This window comes from Bactrocera dorsalis, chromosome 3 (assembly GCF_023373825.1).
Source record: "Bactrocera dorsalis isolate Fly_Bdor chromosome 3, ASM2337382v1, whole genome shotgun sequence".
NCBI lineage: Eukaryota > Metazoa > Arthropoda > Insecta > Diptera > Tephritidae > Bactrocera > Bactrocera dorsalis.
The window spans coordinates 47122732-47150265 of NC_064305.1; the positions used below are offsets into that span (position 1 = coordinate 47122732).

The 27534-nt window shown below is 35.8% G+C and overlaps 1 protein-coding gene across 6 annotated transcripts; it reads right to left on the reverse strand.

Annotated features, from left to right (window-relative positions):
* Positions 1 to 27381, reverse strand: LOC105224604 (uncharacterized). 6 transcript variants are annotated; one of them, XR_007422148.1, is made up of 4 exons: positions 12781 to 13456; positions 12288 to 12469; positions 6089 to 12174; positions 1 to 2305 (listed from the first exon to the last, which is right to left on the reverse strand). XR_007422148.1 is itself a non-coding variant. In XM_049451474.1 (2 exons), the coding sequence occupies exons 1-2, from the start codon at positions 27295 to 27297 to the stop codon at positions 4670 to 4672; spliced, it is 336 nt and encodes a 111-aa protein (XP_049307431.1). In that variant the 5' UTR covers positions 27298 to 27381; the 3' UTR covers positions 4543 to 4669. The 6 variants fall into 6 exon arrangements, 1 of the variants encoding a protein (XP_049307431.1); XR_007422149.1 differs by lacking the exons at positions 1 to 2305; positions 6089 to 12174 and adding an exon at positions 4741 to 4812 and having other exon boundaries at positions 12781 to 13437; XR_007422150.1 differs by lacking the exons at positions 1 to 2305; positions 6089 to 12174; positions 12288 to 12469 and adding an exon at positions 4543 to 4812.
* Positions 27382 to 27534: the final 153 nt, after the last annotated feature.

Here is a 27534-nt window from a genome sequence, read left to right on the forward strand (position 1 = left end):
CAGCTCCCCAAACCATTACGCTGCCGCCACCGAGCTTCACAATTGATACTACGTTCTTCGGTTCAAGCGTGGCGTTAGTTTTCCTTCAAATTTTAGCCCTTTCTTCACTACCAAAAAGGGTGAATTTAGAATCATCTGTAAATGAAACTTTTTTCCAAAAATCCATTTCCTTTTCTTTGTGTTTCTTGGCGAACTTTAAACGAAGTTTCCGATTTTTTCAGAAATAAAAGGTTTCTTCCGTGGTGTTCTACTGTGGAATCCGTTATCGTTTGGAGTTTTTTTTTATTGTTCTTGGTTGGATACTTATTTGTGACGTACTTACTATGCGTTCGGCTATATTTGGAGCATTTACTTTTGGATTTTGGTCTACTTCGTTGAGAATCAGGCTGACGTCTCTACGAGATTGTTTTTTTGGGCGTCCACTGCGCGGTTTATTTTCGTTGGAACCAGTTTTTTAGAATTGTCTGTACTGTTGCTCGACTCAAGTTTAAAATTTTAGAAATTACTTTTATCACCAAATTTCTTACATCAATTGATATTTCATTTCGCGGAGCCATTATAGCTATTGAAATGTTTAAACCACAACTAAATTCAATAAATATCAAACAATAAACACACTGAAATAAAAAAAGGCTAACGTTACCAGTAAGTTAATATTACAATGTACATAGAATGAGATTTGAACTGTATGTAGACTTTTGTCAAAGCAATTTTTGAGTGTTTCTTCCATAAATTTGTTGTTTTATGTTAAATAAAGAATTTTTTTAGTTAATTGTTATTATAATAAATATTAGAATAAAACTGTATAAATACATTTTTCTAAAAACTTTTTGTGCACTCATATCAATGGAAATAGGGGGTGTATGTAGATTTTTGTTCGCCACTGTAAATTCCGGGAAAGCAGCTGAAATGAAAAATGTGTTTCTTTTATAGATATTTTTAAACAAAATTGGAATATATATAGCTACTTTTTTATATATGAAAAACTCAAGACGTTTTTATACTTTCGGTTAATTTAGAAAAAGTATAACAAATATAATATATGTATATAAACTGGTCCATAACGACAATGCAAATTTTCATTATTCATGCCCTTGCCAAAAGCTCAAGCTTACTACCATATCAAAAATTTGTGTATCACTCTTACAAGGTGCGTTCCAAAGTAAACAGGACTTTTTAAATCTACCGCTCCCTGGTGTCTCTGCTATCTTTATCGATTGTCAGCGAGAGTTTCATGACGTTTGATTGATTGGAAATGAAGATATTGTGTTTCAAGGGACAGTATATTTGTGTTATCGGTGCGAAAATGATCTTCGAACAAAGATCTAAAATTAAAATATGTTTTAAAATTGGTAAAACTTTTTTCGAAACGTTTCAATTGATGAAACAGTATATTTGGGTTATCGGTGCGAAAATGATCTTCGACCAAAGAGCTAACATTAAAATATGTTTTAAAATTGGTAAAACTTTTACCGGAACGTTTCAATTGATGAAATAAGTTTATGGCGATGATTGCCTTTCCCATAGCAGAGTGCACGAGTGGTTTCAACGTTTTCAAAGTGGTCGTGGGGACATAAATGAAGATCAACATGTGAGCCAATCAAAATCCGTGATCACCGGAAATTCCATTGAAACTGTGCGTGAATTCATCAAAAATTAGCCGAAATCATTATTGAAATTAATGGAAATGGAATTGAACATATCCAAAACATCGCTTTATTGCATTTTGACCGAACATTTAGGCTTACGAAAGGTGTTAGCACCGTTTGTTCTACACAAATTGACCGACGACCAAAAAATGCTCAGAATACAACATTCGAAAGACATCTTCAAAGCGGTCAAAATGGACAAAAACTTCCTTTACAATATTGTGACCGGCGACGAAACGTGGTGTTTCCAATATGATCCCGAAACGTATCGCCAGAGTGTTGAATAGAGAGTGAGAAGTAAAAAGTGAAGACAATGCTGATTTGTTTTTATGATTCCAAGGGTATTGTCCACAAAGAATTTGTTCCACCCGGTCAAAACGTTAATGCGGTATTCTACCTTGGAATTTTGAAGCGTTTGGTGTGCCGTATTCGACATGTTCGGCCCGAATATTGCGAAGAGGAAAGTTGGCGTTTATTGCACGATAATGCGCCGTCTCATCGATCGACACTTGTGGCCGATTATTTGACCAAAAATCACATTTTAACCATTAAACACTCCCCATATTCAGCTGATTGCACCGTGCGACTTCTTCCTATTCGGAAAAATGCATTTGTTTATGAAAGGAAAGCGTTATGCAGATTACTTTGTAAAGCACCTTGTATAATATCGAAGTTGTTTAAGTCTATGTATTTTGATTTTAAATGTTGATTTAAACATATCAATCATAAAGAAAATTCTGAAGTAAATAATATCTAAACACAAAGACTCCTTTAATGAATATTTTCATTGATTAATATGAAAAATATATGTTTTTTTGACATTAGCTGCTATTTTATACTCATGTACATATGTATTTATCTATTTTTTTTAGCAAACTTTACTTTTATTCAAACTGATTTTAATACTTACAGCCGGTTTCACGAAACTGATTTAAGTGAAAATTAATTTATTTCAGTTTCACCATTTGACTTAATTTGTATTTAAATGGTCACCCTTTGCCATTTAAATATTAATTAAATACTGTCATATGCAACTATGTTAACGTTTTCCAATCAGCTGATTTGCAAGTAGCAGAAGATAAATACTTATATTGTAAAAAATGGAATCTGACGACGAAAGTGATATGGAGTGCGAGGTTTTAATAAATATATTTATAAATCGTCGCTCTCGTATAATGAGGGAAAGAAAAAATGCACTAGGCTTAGCAAAGTAGAAATGTCACTTGATGAAAAATTCTTGCTTCGAGCTACACTCTCCATTTTTATTAATCAGTACAATTTATTTGTTTACATAAATCAGCTGTTATTCTTACTAACATCCCTGCTTTGTCATTTTTGGGTTGCCAATTATGAATAATGGTGAAACGCTGCAAACTTAAGTGCAAAGTTAAATAAAAATCAAAATTAAAATTAAATGAAACTTAATTTTCAATTAGAAAATTTCGTGAAACCGGCTGTTAGTGTTTTATCTAAAACAACACAGAGTTTCTGAACATACCCTCTACAAGATTCCGTCCTCTAGACCCACATATACGGATGCGGTTCCACATTTCGTCGTTGCAATTTTTGACGTGTAATCAGAAATTCTTCGGTGTTGAAATACATATAACGTCCCAAAGTTCTTTCCTCATAAATTTAAGTTACCTTTTAATTCGACTTCCAAATATTACCAACACCTTCCAGGGTCATGCGACTTTAAATCACATTTGATGTGAGCGTTATGTTCCCTTTTCGTCACTCATGAATATATGACTTTGCTCCAATCAGTCATAGTACAATTTTGATTTTTTTTTGTCAAAGTTAAAACACAAAACTTTATATTTGTTTTTCCCCCTGTTTTAATTCATGTATTGACGTATATTTAATACTTTGCTAAATGAAAAGCATAGGTTTTGTGCAAATTACCAATGAGGCACCCTAAGCCGCTATGTTTCTGAAACAATAAATTTTGATATACCCGACAATTATGGCCGATTGGGAACCCTCAATATATATGTAATTATATAAGCTTAGTATCGAAATTGGGTATTCCGTTCAGGCGAGTTGCTTCACTAATCTTATATCTTATATATAGGTGGGCTTCTTGATCTATCTCTTTTTTTCATTAAAATTCGGTAAGCTTTTCCCCAAGGGTATTTTTCTATCTCTGAAACAAGGTGGTTTATAGCAGTTTTTGCTGTTGTCTATGGCTTTATGTTTCTTACTGCATCCTTTTGCGGCATGCCCCTTTTCTCCACATCGATAGCAAGGGCCGGTGAGATCTCTGCTGTTTTTACAGTTCCGCGTTATATGGACAAACTCAACGCATTTGAAACATCGTCCCATCCTATTATTATCTTATTTGCACCGAAGAGTTTGGTTGCCGAAAGGAAACTAATAAGGGCAATTTATGTTTCGTCATTCAATCGTCGCATAGAATTGATAGCACTACATTCTATAGTGTGGTGGTGCATACTTCTTCGGCTGTCGTTTCCTTGGCTAGGTCTCTAAATTTAAGCGTAACTGCTTGCGCTAGGACTTTGACTTGTGACATATCTTTTCAGAATTTTATTGCGCGTTCTTTGAGTTTTAGCAGAAGTGATGATTTTATTTTCTTCAGTATATTTGGCGTAAGTATCAGGCGAAACAAACTATTTGTTTTGTTGGCCCACCCTAATGCATATGATAAGAATTTCTCTAACGTTTAAATTAGATCAGAATACATACAGTGTGGTAAATTTTACTGAAATCGGTTCAATAATGTATGGGAACACGTAATTTATATATTTATTTAAATAGATAAGATGAATATTTAAATAGTTATGTATTATTTGTATGTACGTACCTTACGTTTTTTTTATGATTTCATACATGTTTTTAAAACATGTTTTCAAGTGAAAAATTAAACAAAGAATTTATTCTTATTTAGCATGATAATTTATTTTGTATGGGTTTTAAATAGCTATAACGGCAAAAATACAGCTACATCAAAAAAGGTTTTTTATACCATAAATGTAATATTCGATTTTAACAATTATGCTTTAAATATTTTGATATTTCTTTAGAAGCATTGCCCAAACATCTGGATATCTAGCTTGTAAAAAATTTGTTAATTTTTGAGCATTTTGAGCTTGTTGTGGCGAACAATTACGACAGTTTCGTAAAATAACTTCCGGGAGAGCAGCTGAAATGAAAAATATGTGTTTCTTTTATAGATATTTTTAAACAAAATTGGAATATATATAGCTACTTTTTTATATATGAAAAACTCCAGACGTTTTCATACTTTCGGTTAATTTAGAATAAATATAACAGGTATAATATATGTATATAAACTGGTCCATAATGACAATGCAAATTTTCATTATTCATGCCCTTGCCAAAGCTCAAGTTCAAAGTAAACAGAACTTTATAAATCTACCGCTCCCTGGTGCCTCTGCTATCTTTATCGATTGTCAGCGAGAGTTTCATGACGTTTGATTGATTGGAAGTGAAGTTATTGTGTTTTAAGGGACAGTATATTTTGTTATCGGTGCGAAAATGATCTTCGAACAAAGAGCTAACATTAAAATATGTTTTCAAATTGGTATAACTTTTACCGAAACGTTTCAATTGATGAAATAAGTTTATGGCGATGATTGCCTTTCCCATAGCAGAGTGCACGAGTGGTTTCAACGTTTTCAAAGTGGTCGTGAGGACATAAATGACGATCAACATGTGAGCCAATCAAAATCCGTGATCACCGGAAATTCCATTGAAACTGTGCGTGAATTCATCAAAAATCAGCCCAAATCATTATTGAAATTAATGGAAATGGAATTGAACATATCCAAAACATCGCTTTATTGCATTTTGACCGAACATTTAGGCTTACGAAAGGTGTTAGCACCGTTTGTTCTGCACAAATTGACCGACGACCAAAAAATGCTCAGAATACAACATTCGAAAGATATCTTCAAAGCGGTCAAAATAGACAAAAACTTCCTTTACAATATTGTGACCGGCGACGAAACGTGGTGTTTCCAATATGATCCCGAAACGTATCGCCAGAGTGCTGAATGGAAGGCACCAGACGAAACCCAAAATAACGCGCATGGAGAAGTAAAAAGTGAAGACAATGCTGATTTGTTTTTATGATTCCAAGGGTATTGTCCACAAAGAATTTGTTCCACCCGGTCAAAACGTTAATGCGGTATTCTACCTTGGAATTTTGAAGCGTTTGGTGTGCCGTATTCGACATGTTCGGCCCGAATATTGCGAAGAGGAAAGTTGGCGTTTATTGCACGATAATGCGCCGTCTCATCGATCGACACTTGTGGCCGATTATTTGACCAAAAATCACATTTTAACCATTAAACACTCCCCATATTCAGCTGATTGCACCGTGCGACTTCTTCCTATTCGGAAAAATGCATTTGTTTATGAAAGGAAAGCGGTATGCAGATTACTTTGTAAAGCACCTTGTATAATATCGAAGTTGTTTAAGTCTATATATTTTGATTTTAAATGTTGATTTAAATATATCAATCATAAAGAAAATTCTGAAGTAAATAATATCTAAACACAAAGACTCCTTTAATGAATATTTTCATTGATTAATATGAAAAATACATGTTTTTTTGACATTAGCTGCTATTTTATACTCATGTACATATGTATTTATCTATTTTTTTAGCAAACTTTACTTTTATTCAAACTGATTTTAATACTTAGTGTTTTATCTAAAACAACAGAGAGTTTCTGAACATACCCTCCACAAGATTCCGTCCTCTAGACCCACATATACGGATGCGGTTCCACATTTCGTCGTTGCAATTTTTGACGTGTAATCAGAAATTCTTCGGTGTTGAAATACATATAACGTCCCAAAGTTCTTTCCTCATAAATTTAAGTTACCTTTTAATTCGACTTCCAAATATTTACCAACACCTTCCAGGGTCATGCGACTTTAAATCACATTTAATGTGAGCGTTATGTTCCCTTTTCGTCACTCATGAATATATGACTTTGCTCCAATCAGTCATAGTACAATTTTGATTTTTTTTGTCAAAGTTAAAACGTAAAATTTTATATTTGACGCAATGTTTCTTAAACAATAAATTTTGATATATCCGTCAATTATGACCAACGTTTATTTACTCAATACAATATTCGAAATTAATTAGAACAGATTAATTTCTGTGAGTAGCAAAAAGTTTACAAATAAAACGCGAAAGTGACACGGATGTCTACTAATTTATCAATTGAGTGAAAGCGAAAGGCGAAACAAAACTGAAGCCATAATAGTTGAAACGAGGAAATTTCAGTGTAAACGATGGATACCTACTCAAAGTTCTCCATTTTGAAAGGTTTAACATTTTTGTTAAAAAAAGGTATACATTCAACTATCCACCATAGGAATATAAAAAGTGAATCTAACACCTAGAACTATGACAATATATACACAAATTGTACAACTACACAAAAATGTTAATATCGACATTTGACCATACCTTAAAAAATTGAAACCGGCCTTTCAAAGCAATTGCCCGCAAGTGAGGAAAGTCTCTGATCGCCCTGATCGTCATTCACTTGAGAGTGGCCAGAAATGATTATTTTAAATATGGCTTAAGCCCGCTCACGACATCCGGTCTTTGACCAAGTATCCTCTGGGTAGCCCAAGAACATCCGTTTAAAGGCGAGCTAAAGTAAGAAGGCGAAACATCCCCTACATAGGGTTGTGCGCTGGGTTCGGGACACGCCACGTAAAAAAAACACCCCCAATGAAAAATATTAATCTGCCTCGGATAAGAGATCCCCCTTTTGAGGACGACCATGGCAAACGAGTTATGAATTACGATTTGAGGGCATGCACCTGGAATGTCCGGACCCTTAATTGGGAAGGTGCCGCTCCCCAGCTGGTTGATGTCCTCACGAAAATAAAGGCTGAGATCACTGCAGTCCAAGAAATGCGATGAATGGGACAAGAACTGAGACAAGTAGTCCTTGCGGCATTTACTACAGTGGCGAATATCGCATTCGATGGAACGATGAGCTGTATGAGATGTATGACGACATTGACATAGTTCAGGGAATTAAAATACAGCGGCTACGCTGGCTAGGTCATGTTGTCCGAATGGACGAAAACACTCCAGCTCTGAAAGTATTCGACACAGTATCCGCCAGGGGGAAGCAGAGGAAGAGAAAGACCTCCACTCCGTTGGAACGACCAAGTGGAGAAGGACCTGGCTTCGCTTGGAATATCCAATTGACGCCACGTAGCGAAAAGAAGAAACGAATGGCGGGCTGTTGTTAACTCGGCTATAATCGCGTAGAAGAAGACGAAAGTAAGGATCAAAATGAGCAGAATCCAACAAAAGTTGTTCGCGCGCAAACACTTTCAAGCAAATGTTTTCTTGTTTTTTATTTATTTTTTTTAAACTGAACATATCGCACCCATGAAAAAACTGTATTTTATATGTAATCTACCGTAAAGTCTTGACTTGGCATCAAATGATATCTTAGTTAGAGTAGCAAAAGTGTGTCAAAAAGTTCAAATGCAAGTTAAGGGTTTTTCAATAAGAGCGTTAGAAAAGATTTTTTTGTTTCATAAAATAAGAACGGTTTGGAATATCAATGAAATTTTTTCTTCGTATGAAAGTACATTCGATGCCATTATGTATGAAGTTCGATTCTTTTGCGTGGTCACCATGGGCGCGCTTGCAGAAATGCAGACGATCAATCCAATTTTCGACGGTTTTTAAGCATAAATCGGCCGATAATGCTGAGATTTCACGTTTGAAATTCTTACGAAGTTCATCAATCGTCGCTGGTTTGTTGGCATAGACCATAGATTTGACGAAGCCCCACAAGAAATAATCTAACGGCGTCAAAATGCACGACCCTGGCGGCCAACTAGACCATTTTGGGATTCGCCGCGGGAGAGAGACTCCGTCGCCGAATACTATCATTCACTCCGGTGAATGAACGTCTAGCCGCAGTCTGCATCAAAGCGAGGTTCTTCAACATATTGCTGATTTGCGTCCACGGCCCGACGGAAGAGAAGGATGATGGGACCAAAGATGCCTTCTATGAGCGCTTAGAGCGAAACTATGAGAGCTGCCCCTGTCACGATGTCAAAATCGTGCTATTTAAAGCTCCTCACGTACAGCTGCAACCGAAACCATTGGTTTTCGGAAAATGGAAACAGCTGGTACGACGAGGAATGCCGTGTTGCAGCGGAGAGAAAAGAGATTGTTTACCTCGCAACGTTACGATCGACCACAACACGTGCAGGATGGGAGAGAGAGAGAGAGCTTAAAGCTGGCCGACAAGGATAATGCTCGAAAATTTTACAAAAGGATGTGGCGACCAACAGCAGGTGAATTGGTAACGGATGCTGAGAGCATACTAAAATTATGGAGGAAACACTTCTCCAGCCTGCTGAATGGCACTGAAAGTACAACACGAGAAGAAAGCGAGCCCGATTCCCCAATCGATGAGGATGGAGCAGGCGTTTCATTGCCCGACCATGAAGAAGCAATTACCTGTCTGAAGAAGAACAAAGCAGGGGGGGCCGATGGATTGCCGGCCGAGCTTTACAAGCACGGCGGCAAAGAACTGATAAGGAGTATGCATCAGCTTCTTTGTAAAATATGGTTGGACGAAAGTTGGAATTTGAGTTATCTCTGCTCAATCCACATAAAGGACGACCCAACAATCTACGCCAACTACACTGAGAAAAGCCTCGTCAACATCGCAAATAGGAAAGATCTCTGCGAACTGTTCGACACTAAACAAGGTGCATACTATATGCACGATAATGGTAAAAATACGAGGTATGACAATTAAGTAATGAGACTGATTCCATAAAAATCGCGTATTTGAAAATTATTCTACAACTCTGTCATCCTCTTCAAAGTAGTCCCCTTGGGCAGCTAAACAGCGATTCCAGCGCGTTTACCATGCTTCATAACATTTCTAGAACGCTTCGACTGGGATGTTCGCGAGTACACTCGTCACGACCGCCTGGATGACATGTCGGGCGAATAAGGCGGCTGTTGCAACACGGCGATCCCTTTAGAAGCCAAACACGCTGAGGGCGGTGTGGCATGGCGCGTTGTCGTGATGAAGAGTTAAGTTAAGAGCGATGTCTAGTCGCACCCTGTTGACTCATTTTCGCAATATTTCGAGTATTTGGCAATAGTAGACTTGATTCACAGTTGAGGAAGGTGGTACGAATTCTTTGTGGACTATTCCACCATTATTAAAAAAGACAATAATCATCGTTTTCACCTTCGACTAGCTCATGCGAACTTTTTCCGGGCGGGGGGCGCGCGACAACCATTGTGAGCTTTGGCGATTAGTTTTCGTTTCTAAGAGAACTATCAAACTAATCAAACTACAAACACACGTCTACTCAACTTGAAGCAGCAGACGAACTAAACAAGCTAGAGCGATGGTGCATATATCAATGGAGAGGGGAGGGATGTCGAAAAAAGAGAAAGGGAATTTCAGGTCACAGGTTTACCACAAGCGCGGCAATAAAATCAGTCTCATTACTTAATTGTCAAAAGAGCATTGTTAAAATGCGTACAATTTTATAATTTGTTATAAGCTCTTGGAATTTGTCTATTAGTTAACTTCTTTTATTTCTCTTCTCAAAGTTGACTCACTAATTTTTATACTCTTGGATCAAGTTGCTACAGAGTGTTATAGTTTTGTTCACCTTACGGTTGTACGTATCACCTAAACCTAAAAGATAGATATAGGGTTATATTTATAAGTGTAACTTGAGTAAAAATTGAGATATCTCGATGAAACTTGGTAATGTGGACACCTTAGTACAAAAAAAATCGAGTACGTAGATGGGCGTAATCGGATCACTGCCACGCCCACAAATCGTCTTTAACCGAAAGTATATAAAGCGTCATAACTAAGCATTAAATTAAGATATGAAACTGTAATTAGGTACAGAGGATTGCATTGGCTAAGCGCACATGAGAAAGATTTTTTTAAAAAGTGGGAGTGGCCTCGCCAACCACCACCAAACCACTTAAGCTACAATAATCAAATTTGGTGGGTACTAATCTTATAAGAACTTCTACCGACAGTCTTAAAACGGATGAAATCGGAGGATGACCCTGCTCTCTCCTCATAAAACGGTACTGTTAAAAACCACAAAAAGCGATAATTTAATATGCCAGAAACATTGAATTTTTCCACCGAGATGAAAGTTTTACTGGAGCCGGTTTGAAAAATGGACGATGGGGGTGGCACCGCCCAATTTTTGGTGAAATCCAATATATCGAGACCCGACCAATCGATTTTGACATAATTTAGTATGTAGTATTCTGTTGACATTTCTATGTCACATTGTGAAAATGCTACGCCTACTTCCCATATAGCAGAATTTTAAATTTCACTTGATTCGTTTACTTTCCAGTACACAAATCAAGAAGAAATTAACACAACGAGATAAAACTTTGCACAATTAAAATCTTTACTGTGTGCAACCTTATGATCAAAAATTATAAACTTAAAGTAAGGTACTATATACTTTATGTACAAATTTTCGAACTTCGGGGTGACTTTGTACCGCATGTATCGGCCAATATGTGAGTTATCCCAGTGCAGTTACAGTGCATCTTTGTGCCTAATATCAGAATTTTAGAACATTCAACTGAGTTTACTATATTTCATTGGTTTTACACCTTAAAGTATTTTCCTGGCTTTGATTCTTGCAAGTTGCAAGAGTATAAAATGTTCAGTTGCACCCGAATTTAGCCCTTCCTTACTTGTTTATATTGTACATGTGCTGCCATACTGTACAATACAATATCGTATGCTTTAACTCGCAAATACAAATTTTACCATGAAAAAAAAAATTGTGCAGAGAAGTGTTTAGACATTTATGCTTTTCTCTTATAGCCCTGACAGACGACAGCGCTAATATGCATTAGCGGGCTTAATATACATTTACTTGCGCATTTGACCCATGTTACTGAAAATTTGTAATGCACAAGAATTTCGTGCATTTAGCTGAATTTACCAAATTTGAGTAGGCCACACCGTTCAAAAATTGCCGATTTTTGCTATTTTTTGACAGATGTCGGTTGAAATCTGTCGCCTCCTTTGTGTTTACAGCATCAGAGGTAAGCAGTTTTGTATTACTAACTAAATTATATGTAAGTATATCATCGAAAACAAATTTTAATATTTTTAGATGGCAGAAAATAAACAACGCAGTTTACTACCCATTTTTCCAATATTCTTAACTTTTTCGCACACTTATTCCGCATTACAATTAATTCTTGCTTTTAATTTCACTCTATTATCTTTGAACGTTGTTAATAATAAACCTTAAATTTATATTGACTTACCAAAAATACCAAAATTTCTATTAGTAATTTCTCTTATTTATTTTTATTTCACTTTTTTTTAATAAATAAAAAAAATTCACAATCAGCTGTCTAAATGCACAAGCCTGCCGTCTGTCACCATAAAATTTCAATGCGTATTAATTTTGCTCGTCTGTCAGGGCTATCAAGCTATTTCAGCTTTCAAGCTGCAACCAAGAGTAATAATATGAGAATCTTATATATTTTTTGTATTTCCATAAAATTTTGTTAAATAATAAAATATCTCGTTTATGATCAGCAAAAAAACGTGAACACTTACCTTGGCAACAATATTTAAAATTTAATTTAGTTTTAAATGCAGTTATAAAGTAAGTACCGCAGTTTTTGTCCGGTATTAGTTGTTTATGGCCATCTTTATATATAAAAATTACGTTTCACGTTGTGTGAACCAATTTTAGTAAAATTTAGCACCCTGTGTCCAGTTCGAACCCACTTAGAATCCTATGGTTTAAACAATTCATAAATAAAAATATACAGTGGAAGCTCTATTATATGGACGCTCTATTAAGCGGACAACTCTATTAATTAGACAGAAAGGTTGGTAACCAGAGATTGAGAAAGCATCCTTAAATTCGTTATTTTTTCTAATGAAATTTATTTGTACGAACACATTCAAAATTAAACCAATTTCTTTTGTGCGGTTGTCGTTATTGAACAAAAAATGGTGAATAAACCAACATTTCTGGTAGTCAAATATTGGCAAGAGAGCACAGTACTTTCGAACTAGAATATATTTGCAAGAAAACACTTACTATTGTTCAGTACATTTTAACAAGCTATTTAACACATGACTCACTTCAAATTCATTTAATTAAACTATAAGCATTTAAACAAATTCACAATTTACACTTTTGCAGGTTTTATAAGTTCTATTTTAAAAATCACTTTTTACACTCGTAATGAGCATCATTTATGTGCTAACAATTATGAGGGAGAGGAGCGCTGCCATATGATTATAAGCAAATATGAGCAATTCGGTGAAATTTCTCTTTGTCGCTATAATTTCTTTATTTAGCAATCTTAGTTCTAATAAAAACAAGCGTGTCTATAAATTATATTTCAAATTAAAATGAATACAAACAATCTTTCCATGCATAAGGATTTTTTCTTATATAAATTTAATAAGCAACTAAGTAATATTATATAATAATATTACATAATAAAATAATAATTACTTACCCCGGATTTTGTCTCGCCCGGGGTTATTTTTTTAAAGAGTGGGGGAAGGCCGTTAGCGATGAAATGACTACTTACATACTTAATTTAGCTTAAAAAATGTTGAAAAGAGTTAATAAAGAATAATCACACGAAAATACAAACAAAGAAAACGCTATCGTTAAACAATCCTTCGTATTTGGAGTTTAAGATGTGGCACCGCTAGTTCTCCTCATAATTGTAAACAATTTAACCTTTTCAACAATGAGTGTGGTAAGTGGATTTTAAATTCATAAATTTAGCTGAAAACACTGGCAAAAAAAAGTGAAATGTGAACTTATTTTAATGTTTAGAGTGAAAAAGTGAAAAATGTGAAAAAGCTTAGTGAAACATTGAGAAATACTTTGTGCTATTGAAACAAATTTTTGAATTTTTAATCGGGAATATTTTAAAAAATATGAGTGGTAACAGAATTATTTTGCATATTCCTACTCTGGAGAAGCATCCCTATCAGCACATACATTACATGCACCCTTTATACCGAAATTCGTGTTTTTTACCCGACCGCCAAAGCAATCGGAATCGTACCGAATTGGAAGACTTGGTGATAGTGAAACGCCCAAAAATATATCTATGCCCCGGCTAAAAGTAAAGGAGCTTGTAGTATTAAGGAACACCCAAAAATTCACGTTGTCGTTAAAACCAAAGAGTTTCGAAGAAGCTGGCAATGCAAAACTCCACATAAATTTGTTCTGAACTTCTTGTTTTCAGTCGATTTTTTATCGATGAGTAAATTTACTCAGATTTGATGGGCGTCAATTTGCATGGCGTAAGGAGCGCCAAACGCTAAAAACATACAAATTTAAACGCGACTGTCAGCATGGAGGAAACAGGATTGTCTGGTATGTGGTGCAATGGAAGCGACATGGCTGCAGTGGGAGCAAATGGCTTCGATAACCTTCTTTGATAATCACCCAAAGCATTCTGGAGACGATGTCACGAGAGCATAATACGAGGTGTGTTCAAAAAGTATCACGAATTTTGTGTTTTTTCAAAAATTATTTATTTATTCATGAATATCTATTTTGTCCCCTTCAAAGTAATCCCCATGAGATATTATACACTTGTGCCAACGGTTTTTCCAATCTTCAAAGCACTTCAAAAAATCATTTTTTTATCTTCTTCAGCTCCTCCTTCGATGCCGTCTTTATCTCGTCAAGAGAAACGTAATGTCGTCCTTTCATAGGCCTCTTCAGTTTAGGGAACAAGAAAAAGTCACAGGGGGCCAGATCTGGGGAATACGGTGGCTGCGGCATCATTAGTGTGTTGTTTTTGGCCAAAAATGAATGATGTGTGAGCAGGGGCGTTATCGTGGTGCAAAAGCCAATTTTTGTTCTTCCACAAATCCGGGCGTTTCTGGAGGATTGCTTCGCGCAAATTGCGCATAACTTGCAGGTAATATTCCTTATTGACCGTTCTTCCCTGTGGCAAGAACTCATGATGCACCACGCCCCTGCAATCGAAGAAAACTGTCAGCAAAACTTTCGCGATACTTTTTGAACACACCTCGTACTTTACGCTTTACTTTAAATATGGAATTAAAGTTAGCAACTAGTTCTGGATTAACTAAATATTCTATACTCTTCCATGAAACAAGTCTACCAAGTTTTATTCATATATTAATTTTTACTGAATAATACAGTCACTTAGATTTCAACTCTTCGGGTCATCCTGATCTTTTAAATATATAAAACCCTATATCTAATTCGATTATTTTTAGGTGAAAAATGTTATAATTTGTAAGAAACCTTGTCTATTTCATATCATTAATATTGGGTAAATTTTAGAATAACATCCCCCGATTTCGGGGTTAAAGTGGGTATTACGGATAGAGAAGGTCCTCCAGATCAAGAATATATGTATATATATATAAATGCCGCTTACTTAGGGTTTTAGAGGTTTTTGCAATTAAAGTTCAAAAATGCAGCTATTTTACACCCAAATTTTTAAATTTATATCCACTAAGACTTCACAAATTCGCTTCTAACCATTTATTATTATATTGCAAAAATAACTTGTATTCAATATTTAACTTTTGTTCAATTATTTTCGTTCAAACAATAACAAAGGGTTGCATTCTAACTAATAACACTGTGATAGCTTTTTTCAAAAAAACAAAAAGACAAGACCAAATTCGACGGTTTCCCTCTATTTCGGGTCCCATGAATCGAACTGCATCATTACTTTTTTGAGTTACAATCATGGTTTCATACAAAAAATTTTGTTGAAGTTTTTCATCAAAGTGGCCCATTGTAAGAGAAAGGCACATTTTTCTTCGGTCTCTAACTTTTTTAATGTTGACTTTTTTGGTAAACTTTCTTTGGCAAAGCTTCTCAGAATAAGTCCGTCCCCCCAAACCAATGTTTTTTGTGTCCTTATAGCCAATATGTGGAAAAAAACTGAAATTTAATCCATTATTTAATGTTTTTTCCTCCCGTTTCGTCAATATTTTAATTTAGCCTTTGATACTTATACATTAAGTGACATCTTGTAATAGTAAGAAACTTAAGCAAAGACAACGGTTTGAGCAAACTTAACAAAATTTGTATTTTTTAAAAAAGCTACACTAACTATGTTTGTGTGCTGTTTTATTTTTTTTTTTATCTTATAAGTGTTATCAATAAGTATCATAAATTTGTACACAATATTTAAAGTAAATTTAATAAGACTCATCTATCAATGTGCAACATCGTAGGACCCGAAATAGGGGGAAACCGTCGAATTTGGTCTTGTCTTTTTTTTTGACTATCACGGTGTAATCAATGTTACCTTATGTACATACAAATTATACCTCAAAGACAGTTCTTTCGCGTTGAACTCCTTTTTGCGTTGTTGCCCTGCCGATCCAACAAAGATAATGAAAATTCTGAAAGATTTAAGATTACTCATCACCCGATAATGAATTTTATATATATGTATAAATGAGCATCCTCCCCCGACCTCAACGCACACACCTCATTAGCACACCACATATGTACACTCAAACTCATACCACTGACACGCAACCTTCGTCACGCTCACCACATTACGCTTACAACCCACATTCTACACGAGAGCAGCACACCGACACCTACACACATGTACATCAATCACAGTCACACCATCCTATTCCGCGCCAACGGGGATAAAGAAGGACCTATGATCAGATTCAGTTCAGTTCGTTCTACGATACTATCAGCGATCGGACATACGTTTGCTCATCCCGCAACTATCCGCCACCATCCCTTTGCGTTCTTTAATAGTTGGAGTTGAGATCCAAAAACCGTTATTTAATATTTTTCTATTCAATATTTTAAATAAAACATCTGTTTGAGACAAACCCTGTTTTCGGTATTGCACTTTTTTGATTTGTGGTGAAGTGGGAAAAATATATAAAAGTTGAGTGCACTTTTCTAAAAATGGAAATAAAGTTATTTTTGCTCTATTTAATATAAAATAAATGGTTATAAACGAAAATTTAAAAATATTACTGTAAAATTCATTATAAAACAGAGACACACGCATTTTAAATAGTTTAATTTTTGAACTTTAAATACAAATATTTCAAAAACCATAAGTAAGCGGCAACTGTATGTATATATTTTCTTGATCTGGAGGATCTCCTCTATCCGTACATACCCATTTTAATCACAAAATCGGGGGATGCTATTCTAAATCCCAGCCTTAGTATTACATATTGTGAGTAACCTATGTGGTTTAAAGTCAGTTGGAAAGGGAAATCGCTATACATTGTGTATCCATGCTAGTCACATAAGGCTATGAAAACATAATTTCAAGAAGATTTAATAAACATTACTCACATACTGACCGACATATTCGACATATAAGTAGTTTGTTAGAATAACGAAAATAATTATATATAGTATAACCAATTTCAGATATTTTTGGCATTAAGCTATAATACATATGTATATATTTAATAATATACGATCTATTATTTTTTTTAAGATATCTGTTCAAAGAGATTCGAGAATGGTTTAGATTTACAATTTGGTCCACTGGAAAATGTTTTTTAAATTATTTTTTCATTTTTAATCAATTGTTAATTTTGGAATGTTTGACCGATAGATGGCGCTACCATCCAATATTCAAACCTTAAATTGGCGTAAAAGTGCATTAAACAAAAGAATGCCAAAGTGAAAGGCGACATCTGTGGATCAAGTTTTTATATTGTGAACAGAGTTCGTTCTTAAGTAATAAATTGGGTGATTCAATACATCATGGGTAGCTATAACATTTTTTTCTGCTAACTATTGGAGGGGATATCTTGACAGGCAATTTAAAATTGCAAAAGGTTTGGCATAAAAAAATAGCGGCATAACTGAAGTGTTGATAAAAAATTTGAGATATACGGAGATCTTTTCGAAGCATTGCACAGAGCAATACAATATTTAAACAGGAACGATGAATACAAATGTATATGCGTACAATTTCAAACTGATCCTTCCTGAAAAATAATAAAAATGCTAAATATTGGGAATGGTAGAATAGAATTGGAATCAAATACACAATGCAATGAATTACAACTGGCTCATTTATCATTCGATGAATAATATACCACGGGCATCCCAAAAGACTGATGCCATAACCTTGCCAGCCGATTTTTTTGCCTTTCCACGCTTGAGAACCGTTTCTTAATATGCAGTCCACCAGGCTGACAATCGATTGGACTCGATTGATTTCACTGACGCACAGCCCAAATTCAATAGTATTTTTACCCCAAAAACCAATTCTTTCTTAACGCACGAAATGCTTTTTGATTCATTTTTGTTGCTTCATCAAAAATACGATTATTCCTTAACTAATAGAAATCATATAGATGGTATTAGTAGTACTACCTATGTATCAGCCACAGTAGAATATAGGCGGGTCCTCTAGTATTGATCTATTATACGAGATTGTTGTATTCTTGGCATGATTTCCAACATCCAAATTTATCCAGCTCAAAAATAATATGAATAACCTCGCTCCCTTCCCATATAACGAAATGGTTAAAAACTACTAAAAGCACGATAAATCAATAACTAAATACGCGAAAGACGTTAAAATTTGCCTCCGAGATGGTATAAAAAGGGTTTATGGAAGTGGGAGTAAAAATTAGACGATGAAGATAACACATACAACATTTATCGATATACAAGTAGTATGCGGCAAGAGATCATCTGGTACCTCGAAAATTTACCAATATTTTACCATTATATTCATTGGAAACATCAGATGGAATTTAAAACTGTGTTACACGTTAAGTAGGCGTGGCTGTAGTTTGACTTCGCACATTTTCATATTTTGGCCGGAGTGAATTTGGTTAATATAGCATTGACGGTTTAGGAGATATGCGAATTAGAATGCAGGGCCACGCCTACTTTTTCAAGATTTTTAAAACAGCAGAATTCTCTCCCTAATGCAATTCCCTATACTAAATAGCGGCACAAGTTACAGCTTGCATAGGAGGACAGACTGATGGATAGACAATGACCCAGATTTCACTCGTCTCTTTATTCTGATAATTTATAGATATAAAACCCTATATCACGATCGGTTAGTTTTAGGTGATAGAAAAGCTATTATACTCTCTAGCAACATGTTGCAAGAGTTAGAAATAATGTTATGGCTGCTTTTCAGGAAATATGGCCAAATATACCTATTGAACTTGTCGAAAATTTGGTGTATTCTATAAATAAATATAGTTTAAAAAAACTAAAAAACATGCTTTTAAAGCATATCAAACTAAAAAGTGAAAAATATTTCTTTGTAGAAACTAACAATAATAATGAAGGAAAAATTGCTGCATTATTGTGAAAATAGCGTGGAATGCTCGATATATGAAAAATGTTTATTTATTTATTATTACTCACGCCAATCGGCTGTATACAAGGAAGCAAAACAAAAACAAAAAAGAAGACATATCCATGACTATCTTTAATCACAAATCACACATTAATGATACTGTTACAAAAGTAGTACTAAGTTTGGTATTTGTATTGCTGTATGCATCCCTTATTATAAACATTGGGCGCCGCGTTTGTCTACTTAAACAATAGCTGCATTTGGCGACGTATAGCATTATTTTCATATAAGTGCCAGACGCAATATTCTAGAAGGACACTTCGGCATCAGCAAGGAGTGCGTGGCTATATAAGCCGTGGCAGCGCCAACGTAATCATCCAGTGCTAAGAGTAAATTGTTATAGTGAAGAGAAATTGCAAAATAAAGAGTTGTTGAATTGAATTAAACAGTTTTTGGTTTCATTTGTCAATCCAGAAATACGAACCTAGCAAAGTAAACTAGCAAGTAGTAAAACCGCTACAATTGGTGTCAGAAGTGGAATTCAGCAGTTAAAAAAGGAACTGGAGGAGCGTAATTTGCCGATAAGCGGGCAAAAGGCGGATCTGCAGGCACGACTACGTGAAGCAATGGAAGCGGATGGAATTAATGTGGACGAGTTCGAATTTGATGGGCCAGGAACTTCTACAAAGGTAGAAGAAAAAGTAGAAGAACAACGAACATCATCAAGTGTAGACACGAACATGCTGTTAGTGGCTATTAAGCAAATAGCAGAAAATGCAGTGCAAACAGAAAATCGTCTGGCACAGCAAATAGCTGAAAATACATCACAGTTAAAGTCTTGCCATACACAACAAATGACTGAAAATAATACGCAGTAAGAAAAGCGTTTGGTACAACAGATTACAGAAAATACTACATAAGTACAAAAACAAGTGCAAGAGAAATTTTCAAAATTTGAAGAGGAATTAAGCACGTTAAAAAATGAAGAAGAAAATTTAAAATCAGAAGTTCTTCAATTGAGTAATCGTATGCGAGAACTGCAACTGCATGGCCCTGCACCATCAACAAATAACCCAAGATTGAAGGCACCCACATTCGATGGAAGTATTCCATTTCAAATTTTCAAACTTCAGTTTGAAAAGACAGCAATGGCCAATAACTTGAATGCAGCGGACAAAGTAGCGTCCTTGTTTGTATCATTGAAAGGACCTGCGGCAGAAATCCTTCAGACTTTTCCAGATTGTGAACGAGACAACTATGAGGCATTGATGAGTGCGATAGAAAGACGATATGGTAGTGAGCACCGGAAACAAATATACCAGATCGAACTGCAAAATAGGGGTCAGAAGATGAACGAGTCATTGCAAGAGTTCGCAACTGAAATAGAACGACTCGTTCATTTGCCAAATGCAGATGAATCTGTGGATTACATTGAGAGGGTAAAAATTTAAAGTTTCATAAATGGAATTCGTGATGTGGACACCAAACTCGCCACATATGCATTGCCAAAAAGAACGTTTGCTGAAACGGTTTCGCACGCCCTCACTCAGGAAACAGCTTCTCTTTTAAGTAAACCAGCACACAAAGTACAAAGAGTTGAAATGGAACAACCGGCGCTGATGGAAGAAATATTGAAGACTCTGAAGACGATTGCTGCACCGCGAGTAAATACAACAGGCAGATGTTTCGACTGTGGAAAAGCGGGTCACTTTGCCCGAAATTGCAATATAAAAGTAAACCCATCAAAACGGAAACAACCAACAGATAACGAGGACAGAGTATCCACATCTCACAAGTCGTTAAACTAAAACGGAACAGATCAAAGGGGCGTGAACTGGTTCCCACAACTATTTGCCCCGTCATCTCGATATCACAAATAGGTCGCCGTGACAACAATCTTACTATCAACGGTATCGTAAATGGACGACTGTCAACGCTTACTTTGGATACTGGTGCCACACATTCAATTATCCGACCGGATGTGGTAAGAGGAACGGTTGAACCATTAGTCGGTTACAAGCTTCGAACGGCCACCGGAGAGGAAGCAGCGGTTGCGGGAAAAGTGTTTTGCGAAGTGATGATTGGTACCCTGATAGTTAATCACACCTTCATCGTAGCAGAAATCACGGATGAAATTATAATGGGAGTAGATTTCATGATTAATCACGGGGTTACTTTGGATTTAAACAAGCAAATGCTGTTTTGTCAGAACATGGAGATGCCTATAAACACCGGATATATGACCAACGTTGAAAGTAAGAGGGGCTGAGGCGATTGTATGGGCTAAAGTGAATGGAGGAGGTGAAGAATTGTGGATTGTGGAACCAACAAAAATAGACACACCCATATTTGTAGGAAGAACGCTTGTGAAAACTAGAGAAGGCGCTACCATTCCGGTCAGAGTAGTGAATGAATTCGACACGCCTATAAGTCTGAAGAAAGGAGCAGTAATTGGACAGTGCCAGAATATAAGTGCAATAGCACGATGCGAACGGTCACAACAGAAGCCTACTATTGAGCCACAGCAGAAACACAAAGAAAGATAGTTATCCTCTACCGAGAATCGACGATACATTAGACACCTTGTCTGGAGCGAAATGGTTTTCTACATTACATCTACAAAGTGGATATTGGCAAGTCGAGATTGATGAAAATGACCGTGAAAAGACCGCTTTCAGTATGGGCAACGGGTTATGGGAATTCTCTGTGATGCCATTTGGGTTATGTAATGCGCCTGCAACATTCGAGCGACAATGTTCATTATGGAAGGAGCAGGTCACATATCTCGGACATAAAGTGTCAACTGAGGGGATTCACACCGAGGAGGGAAAAATAAAAGCAGTTAAAGATTGGCCTCGACCCACCAACATACATGAACTCCGCAGCTTTCTCGGCTTATGCACGTATTACCGCCGTTTTGTACCTGGACTTGCGAACGTGGCTAGAAGTTTATATGATTTAACAAAGAAGTCGCCCGTTTGTATGGCAGTTGGAACAAGAAAAAGCGTTTGAGCAGCTTAAAGAACTACTTTGTACGGCGCCGATGTTAGCTTATCCAATATCTGGAAAGAAATTCATTCTGGATACAGATGCGAGCGCTTATGGAATTGGAGGTGTCCTGTCTCAGCTCATCGACGGGCAAGAAAGAGTAATTGGGTATTACAGCAGAGTGCTCGGGAAACCAGAGAAAAACTACTGTGTGACGCGAAAAGAACTACTAGCTGTGGTGGAATGTGTAAAACATTTCCACTAGTATTTGTATGGACAGCGACTCTTGCTGAGGACTGATCATGCAGCATTAAAATGGTTATTACAGTTTAAGAATCCGGAAGGCCAAATTGCACGATGGATCGAAAGATTACAGAATTACGACTTCGAAACAGAACACCGAAAGGGGATTCACCACAAAAATGCGGATGCATTATCACGTCGCCCTTGTCCACTGGAATGTAAACCTTGCTCCAAATCAGAAGGAAAAGAAGGTATAATCGACGTGTGATTACTGAATATAGAACCTGAAGATGATTGGACTCCTCACCGCATCAGAATCAATCAGCTGGAGGGCCCTGATCTTGCAAAGCTGATAATAGCCAAAGAAAATGGGGTACGACCACGACCACAAGGAACAAATAAGTAGCGAGAGTCCAACCGCAAAAGCATATTGGGCCCAATGGAACAGCATAAACCTCATTAATGGATACCTTCATCGTACCTGGGAAAGCGAAGATGGCAAACAGTCTCGTCTGCTGATCATAGTACCAAAGTCCATGATCCCGAAAGTATTGAAAGAATATCACAATGGACCTAGTGGAGGGCCCCTTTGAATTACAAAAACTATAGAGAAGATTAAACAACGGTTCTGCTGGATTGCTTGTCGAGATTCTTTAGCAGAATGGATAAGTAACTGTGTAAAGTGCATGGCAGCTAAAGATCCTAAAGTCAAAAGCCGCGGTAGGCTGCAACAGTACAACTTGGGATCACCATTTGAATCAGTCGCAATGGATGTTGCAGGTCCGTTCCCAACCAGTACGGCCGGAAACAAATATCTACTGGTTGTCATGGACTATTTCAGTAAATGGCCAGAAGTGTATCCCTTACCAAACCAAGAAGCGAAGACAGTAGCCGAAGCGTTTGTAGAAAATTGGATAACGAGGTTCGGAGTGCCCGTCGAATTACACTCAGATCAAGTCAGGAATTTCGAATCTTCCATTTTCCAAGAAGTCTGTACATTATTGGGCATCCACAAGACACGGACAGCAGCGTTACATCCACAATCAGATGGGATGGTAGAGAGATTCAACCGAACGCTCGAAGAACATCTGCGGAAAATCGTTGATAAAGATCAACGGAATTGGGACAAGTGCATCCAGATGTTCCTGCTGGCATATCGTTCAGCGAAGCACGAGACAACTGGTTACACGCCAGCGAAGATTATTTTCGGATCTGATCTGCGACTCCCTGCTGATCTTAAGTTTGGAACGAATCCTGCAGCTGTAAGAAATGATGAAGATTATTGCTCTGCCTTAAAGGAAAAAATGAATGAATTGCATCTAATGGTAAGGCAGCACACGCATCTGATGAGCAATAAGATGAAGGATCGGTTTGATCAAGCGGCAAATTCAAAAGGTTTTGAAGAAGGTGATCTGGTCCTGCTGTACAATCCACTTCGAAAGAAAGGCTTGTCCCCGAAATTGCAGACAGCCTGGGAAGGGCCCTATATGGTGATGAAACGACTTAATGACGTGGTATACCGCATACAAAGAAATGGAAAAGCACGATGTAAAATGAAAGTAGTACATTTGGAGAGGCTCGCCCCATTTGGTTCAAGAGGATTTGTGCCTAATCGGGACGATTAGGCTTAAGTGGAGGGCAGTGTTACAAAAGCAGTACTAAGTTTGGTATTTGTATTGTTGTATGCCTCCCTTATTATAAACATTGGGCGCCGCGTTTGTCTACTTAAACAATAGCTGCATTTGGCGCCGCGGGTCTCCGCTTGTTCAAACAATAGCCGCATTTGGCGCCGTATAGCATTATGTTCTTATAATTTCCAGACGCAATATTCTAGAAGGACACTTCGGCATCAGCAAGGAGTGCGTGGCTTAATAAGCCGTGGCAGCGCCAACGTAATCATCCAGTGCTAAGAGTAAACTGTTATAGTGAAGACAAATTGCGAAATTCATTTCATTTGTCAATCCAGAGATACGAACCTAGCAAAGTAAACTAGCAAGTAGTACAATACATTATTAATACATTAGTAGCAACAATACATTGTTAACCCTGGTTAGCAGGTCACAAAACTAAAAAGAACTCTTGTCTGCCATTTTGAATATACTGAATAGAGATCATCATAGATATTAATGGATTATCGTTTCTTTATATTTTGTAAGCAACTCAAACACGAAAAGGTTAAAAATAAATCAATTTTACATGATTTGATAATTATGTTTTTTGACTATGTTATAGGAAATTTAATATTTGCTATCGACATATTTATTCTCACTCAAGTGCAAAAACATCTCTGAATAATGAAATGTAATCGATTTTGTGACTGTCACTTACAGAATAGCAAAATCGTCTCAAATCTCAAAAATTGTCTCTAACTTAAAATTTCAAATTTAGAGAATTGAGACTGTATCATAGTACAGAATCGCACGGTAAGGCAAGATTTAAGTGGTATGAAACCTAGAATATTTGAGCGACACTGTAGGAAGGCGATAGTAAGTTTAAGCAGCTCACCAAAAAGATGCGCTTAAAAGTATATTTTATATGGATATATGTATATTTAACCGCGCACTAGAAGAAATAATATCAAATAAAGCAAAACATGTGACTTTTAGGTAATAAAAAAATTAATACTTATAATAGAATTTTTGTTGTAAAAAAATTCAGATATTAGTTTTCTAGAGTTTTCAAAACGCCTCCGAGAAGCAACTGTTATAGAAAACACCTTTTTTTTAAACTTTGTGTCACGTCGATGTGAGCTTTTCAAAAATTGTCACCGAATCTAATGGCGGAGAATACGATTTAAGTTATATTTGTTTATATTTCACAATATTGGTAAATCTCGTATTAGAAAAAATTGATCATTTCAATATAAAATAAGAATTCGTAAAAATTTAAAACAAATATTTATTCTACCTACCTAATATTTGAACCACTCTATCTGAAAAATGCAAAATGAGACAACTCACCTACCTAGTTTACCTAGTTTCCGGGTCGACCACTTCAATTATAAGTGTTAGTCAAGAACAATAGATATGGATTAATAGCGGGATTCTGTAACCAGTCTCTGGTCTCTATTTGAGACATTTTGAGGTAAGGTCTTAATTTGTGACTAGTTACTATTCACTAAACAGTCTCTAGCGTTAGTCTCAAAATATTGACTCAAATACAGAATAGAAAAATCGTCTAAAGACTCAAAAATTGTCTCTGTAAATGTAAAATCTCAAATTAAGAGGCTTGAGACTGTATCACAGTACAGATTCGCATGGTGAGCCAAGTTACGTTTTTCGTTCCCGCGGGACATCATAAATGTCATTATCGTTTAATTATCGATTTACTTAATCAATACTACATGTCATAGTTCATATTTTAACAAATTTGGGATTTCTCACATCAAACTAAAAAATTAAATATAAATATAGTTTAAAATAACGCTTTTAAAGCATATCAAACTGAAAAGCGAAAAATAATTCTTTGTATAAACTACTGCATTATTGTGATTAATTATTCGAGAGATTGCTGAAAGATTAAATTTGTCTATGGCGACCGTTCAAGGCTATGTTGTCTGTTTGGTAGAATTTTAAAGGGATCGTTTATTTTGAGCTTTTGACCGACAATGCCACGATTAATTCAAACAGTAGAAGCGAACCACTGAACAATAGAAAAGGTGTAGTGTTCCATCAAGATAATGCGAGTCCTCATACAACTTTGATGCTTCGCCAAAAGCTTTTTCAAATTAAATGGAATGTATTAACTTGGCACCTTCGGACTATTACGTGTGCCAGTTTCAGCAAATTTTTTTGGGTGGAAGAAAAACTGATGTTCAAAATTTTTTTGTTGCAGGAATTTTTTTGTGTTCCTTGAGGCAAAATATTATAGACGTATTTATTTTTTATTTCCTTTCAATATGAAAAACGAATTTAAACAAGTAAGGAGGGGCTAATTTTGAATGCAACGGCACGTTTTAAAATCTTTCAACTTTGAGGAACCAATGCCAGGAAAATGTCTTAAGGCTTAAACAGTTAATTGTACAAGAATCAAGTTGAATTTAAAATTGTCTTATATGGGCGGTAGGCGTGGTTGTCGTTCGATTTCACACTATAACATAAAAATACGAGAAGAATGCTACATACTAAATTTTGTCGATACCAATCAGTCCTGAGATGTGTGATTTCAACAAAAAATGGGTGGTGCCACTACCATCGTCCAAATGGATTGACCTTTTTTATATTTCGTAGGGTCTGCGGCGTTTTCGGGTGTGAGTTACACACTTCGTTGCCACCGTAATATACCCTGTTCAGGGTATGAATGTGCGAATGACCTCAGTGCCTTTGGGTAACTTAATTAGGATAATATCATTCAATATGTAAAATATTTTAAAACAATAAAGTTTAAAACAATAAACTTACTAAATTTATTACAATACCATTATTTAGAATGAAAGGGAGAAAATATATGTAACTACCTGATACTAACGAAGAATCTACTAACCTTTGACAACATCAATAAAACAATTTAGTTGCAGAAATAAAATGGAAACAACTCAGTTGTTAATATTTAATATTATTTGAATAAAATTAATGAACATAACTATCTTTCCCCTTAAAAAGAAATTAACACGCTTTAAAAGCTTAAATTTCTGACGCAGTATATTTTATATCTTAGCAGTCTTTTCTTTTCTTAATCTCTGGGATATATTCTCACTTCTTATGTTAACTGAAACTTATTTTACCTATGCATATATTATAACATATATATATATGTATATATATATATGTATTAATCAATATATATAGAACATTTTAATAATTCAAATATCTATCGTATTGACCGAACTTTGAAGTAAACTCACCTTTCAACTGCCTACCGAGTTGGTCACAAGGGCTTTTTTCCAAAACACACATGATTTGTCTGCTCACAATAACTTGATTATTAAGAAGTTTGTTTATATTTTTGTCATCTGAGTCAGTTTCACAAGTACATATAACCAATAGCAAAAATATACATTTAAATCCAATATCTTTTGTCACGTTAGTAATTTTCATTGCAAAATAAAATTTTTCAATAATGAAGAGCTATTCTTTATTCTATACAGTATACAGTATACACAATTACATGCATATGAGGAAGTATATAACCCTGTTTGGTCTTACATACCTGTGCGCATGTGTTTCCTTCAGATATATTGAATAATTCCCAGGTATTCGGTACTTAGTAAGCAAAATTGTTTTCACTTCAACGTGACTTAATTTGTTCGTTGTTCTCACAGTTTATTCTTCATG